We start from the raw sequence: 2057 nt of genomic DNA, 5'->3' as shown, positions 1-2057 counted from the left end.
CTCCCACCCCACACACCACCTCTTCCTCCCTCCCTCCCTCCCCACACACCTCCTTTTCCTCCCTCCCTCCCCACACACCACCTCTTCCTCCCTCCCACCCCACACACCTCCTTTTCCTCCCTCCCTCCCCACACACCACCTCTTCCTCCCTCCCTCCCTCCCCACACACCTCCTCTTCCTCCCTCCCTCCCACCCCACACACCACCTCTTCCCCCCTCCCTCCCTCCCCACACACGTCCTCTTCCTCCCTCCCTCCCCACACACCACCTCTTCCTCCCTCCCTCCCCACACACCACCTCTTCCTCCCTCCCTCCCCACACACCTCCTCTTCCTCCCTCCCTCCCCACACACCACCTCTTCCTCCCTCCCTCCCCACACACCACCTGTTCCTCCCTCCCTCCCTCCCCACACACCACCTCTTCCCCCCTCCCTCCCTCCCTCCCTCCCCACCATCAGAGAACACGGAGTCACTCAGATCAATTTGCAACACATTCATTTTATTATCAACAGTATGGCAAGCACCCCGCTGGTGAGATCTCTGAGGTCTGGCGGCTGGGCCTGAACTTAGTCGCTGCTCTCGGAGATAGGGGAGTAGCTGGCCGTCTACACACTCGGTAGTTCTTCCACCTCGCTCTCCTGACTCAGTGGTTCTTCCATCTCGGTCTCCTGACTCAGTGGTTCTTCCACCTCGCTCTCCTGACTCAGTGGTTCCCCCACCTCGGTCTCCTGACTCAGTGGTTCCCCCACCTCGCTCTCCTGACTCAGGGGGTCGTGCTGGCTCCCCTCGCTCACTGGCTCCTCCGGCGGCAGCTCGTGCTGAGGGAGCTCCCGGCTGGGCTGCTCGCTGGGGCCGGGTGCCGCTGGCCCGCTCTCCGCCTCAGGTGCCGTCACGGCCGCCATCTTTGTCGCAGCCCCTTTCTTCCCGCGTCTCCCTCTACGAACCGCTTTTCCCTTCTTGGCCACCTTGGCAGTCTGGAAGGACAACAGGGACGATCACAGAAGGGCTCTGGTTTAGGGACGAGGATGGAGGAGGCTGGGAACAGGGACGTGTCCTCAGAAGCGGTGGGGACCGGGTTGGGGGGTTGTGCCAAGTGAGGACAGGAGAGGCTTCTTGTGAGGAAGGAGGCGAGGGGAAGACGAGGAGGAGCTTGGGAGGGTCACTCACCTTCTTCTTCGGGCCACTGGGGCTCAGCTGAGAGGAGGCCTTCCTCTTTGCTGCCTCCTCGGCCTTGGCCGGAGGTCCCGAGGCTCTCGGCTTTGGACTCATCTTCCGCAGCTCAACGTCTCGCAACGGTCGACTAACTCCAGGCTGTCTGGCCTCCCTGTATATACCCCTCTCGCGATCCCAGGACGAGACAATCACGCCCCTGAGCTGTGATTGGTCAACACTCCACTACCCAGCCAATGGTAGCCCTGGGTGGGAAGGCAGGCCTTATACGTCACAAAGCACCATCAGGACATGGCGGATGAAGTCGGGGGCGGGGGGTGGGGGTGACATCTAATGAGGAAGGCAGGGTGCTCTAGTTGGAGAAAGGGAGATTTGGGTTAGCACCCCTAAAGATAGTTCCCAAACTGACATGTCGCCCCTCCTAAACTCCCCATGTTCAATTTTGGCAGATCACGTGGCACGGGAGGATATTTCCGCCATATGTTTCCCCCGGACCTCCCATTCAGTGGTACATTCTGTTCCTCCACACCTGCCATCATTACCCAGTTTCTGTATGACCTACCTAAAATCCCTCCATGCTAACTGGGATAGACGGAGGGCTATATGAAGACGTCACTTGACCAGGCACAGTGGCTCACGCTTGTAATCCCAGCACTTTGGGAGACCAAGGTGGGTGGATCACTTGAGGTCAGGAGTTTGAGACCAGCCTGAACAACATGATGAAACCCCATCTCTGCTAAAAATACCAAAATTACCCGGGCGTGGTGGCACGCACGTGTAGTTCCAGCTACTCAGGAAGCTGAGGCAGGAGGATCTCTTGAACCCGGGAGTTGGAGGTTGCAGTAAAACAAGATTGTGCCACTGCACTCCAGCCTGGGCGACAGAGCAA

The 2057-nt window shown here is 59.6% G+C and overlaps 1 protein-coding gene across 1 annotated transcript; it reads right to left on the bottom strand.

Annotated features, from left to right (window-relative positions):
* Positions 1-476: 476 nt before the first annotated feature.
* Positions 477-1415, bottom strand: LOC117977702 (variable charge X-linked-like). The gene is made up of 2 exons (NM_001427531.1): positions 1166-1415; positions 477-972 (listed from the first exon to the last, which is right to left on the bottom strand). The coding sequence occupies exons 1-2, from the start codon at positions 1265-1267 to the stop codon at positions 604-606; spliced, it is 471 nt and encodes a 156-aa protein (NP_001414460.1). The 5' UTR covers positions 1268-1415; the 3' UTR covers positions 477-603.
* Between the last annotated feature and the right edge of the window lie 642 nt (positions 1416-2057).

Source organism: Pan paniscus, chromosome X, assembly GCF_029289425.2.
Source record: "Pan paniscus chromosome X, NHGRI_mPanPan1-v2.0_pri, whole genome shotgun sequence".
Taxonomy (NCBI): domain Eukaryota; kingdom Metazoa; phylum Chordata; class Mammalia; order Primates; family Hominidae; genus Pan; species Pan paniscus.
Note: the sequence above shows the minus strand (reverse complement) of the source record. Positions and strands in the feature narration are given on the sequence as shown.

Excerpts from the sequence above, each read along its gene's own strand:
- LOC117977702 (NM_001427531.1), bottom strand. The coding sequence starts at position 1,267 with ATGAGTCCAAAGCCGAGAGCCTCGGGACCTCCGGCCAAGGCCGAGGAG. Across the intron at positions 973-1,165 it reads CCAGTGGCCCGAAGAAGAAG|ACTGCCAAGGTGGCCAAGAA; the intron begins GTGAGTGACCCT and ends TTGTCCTTCCAG.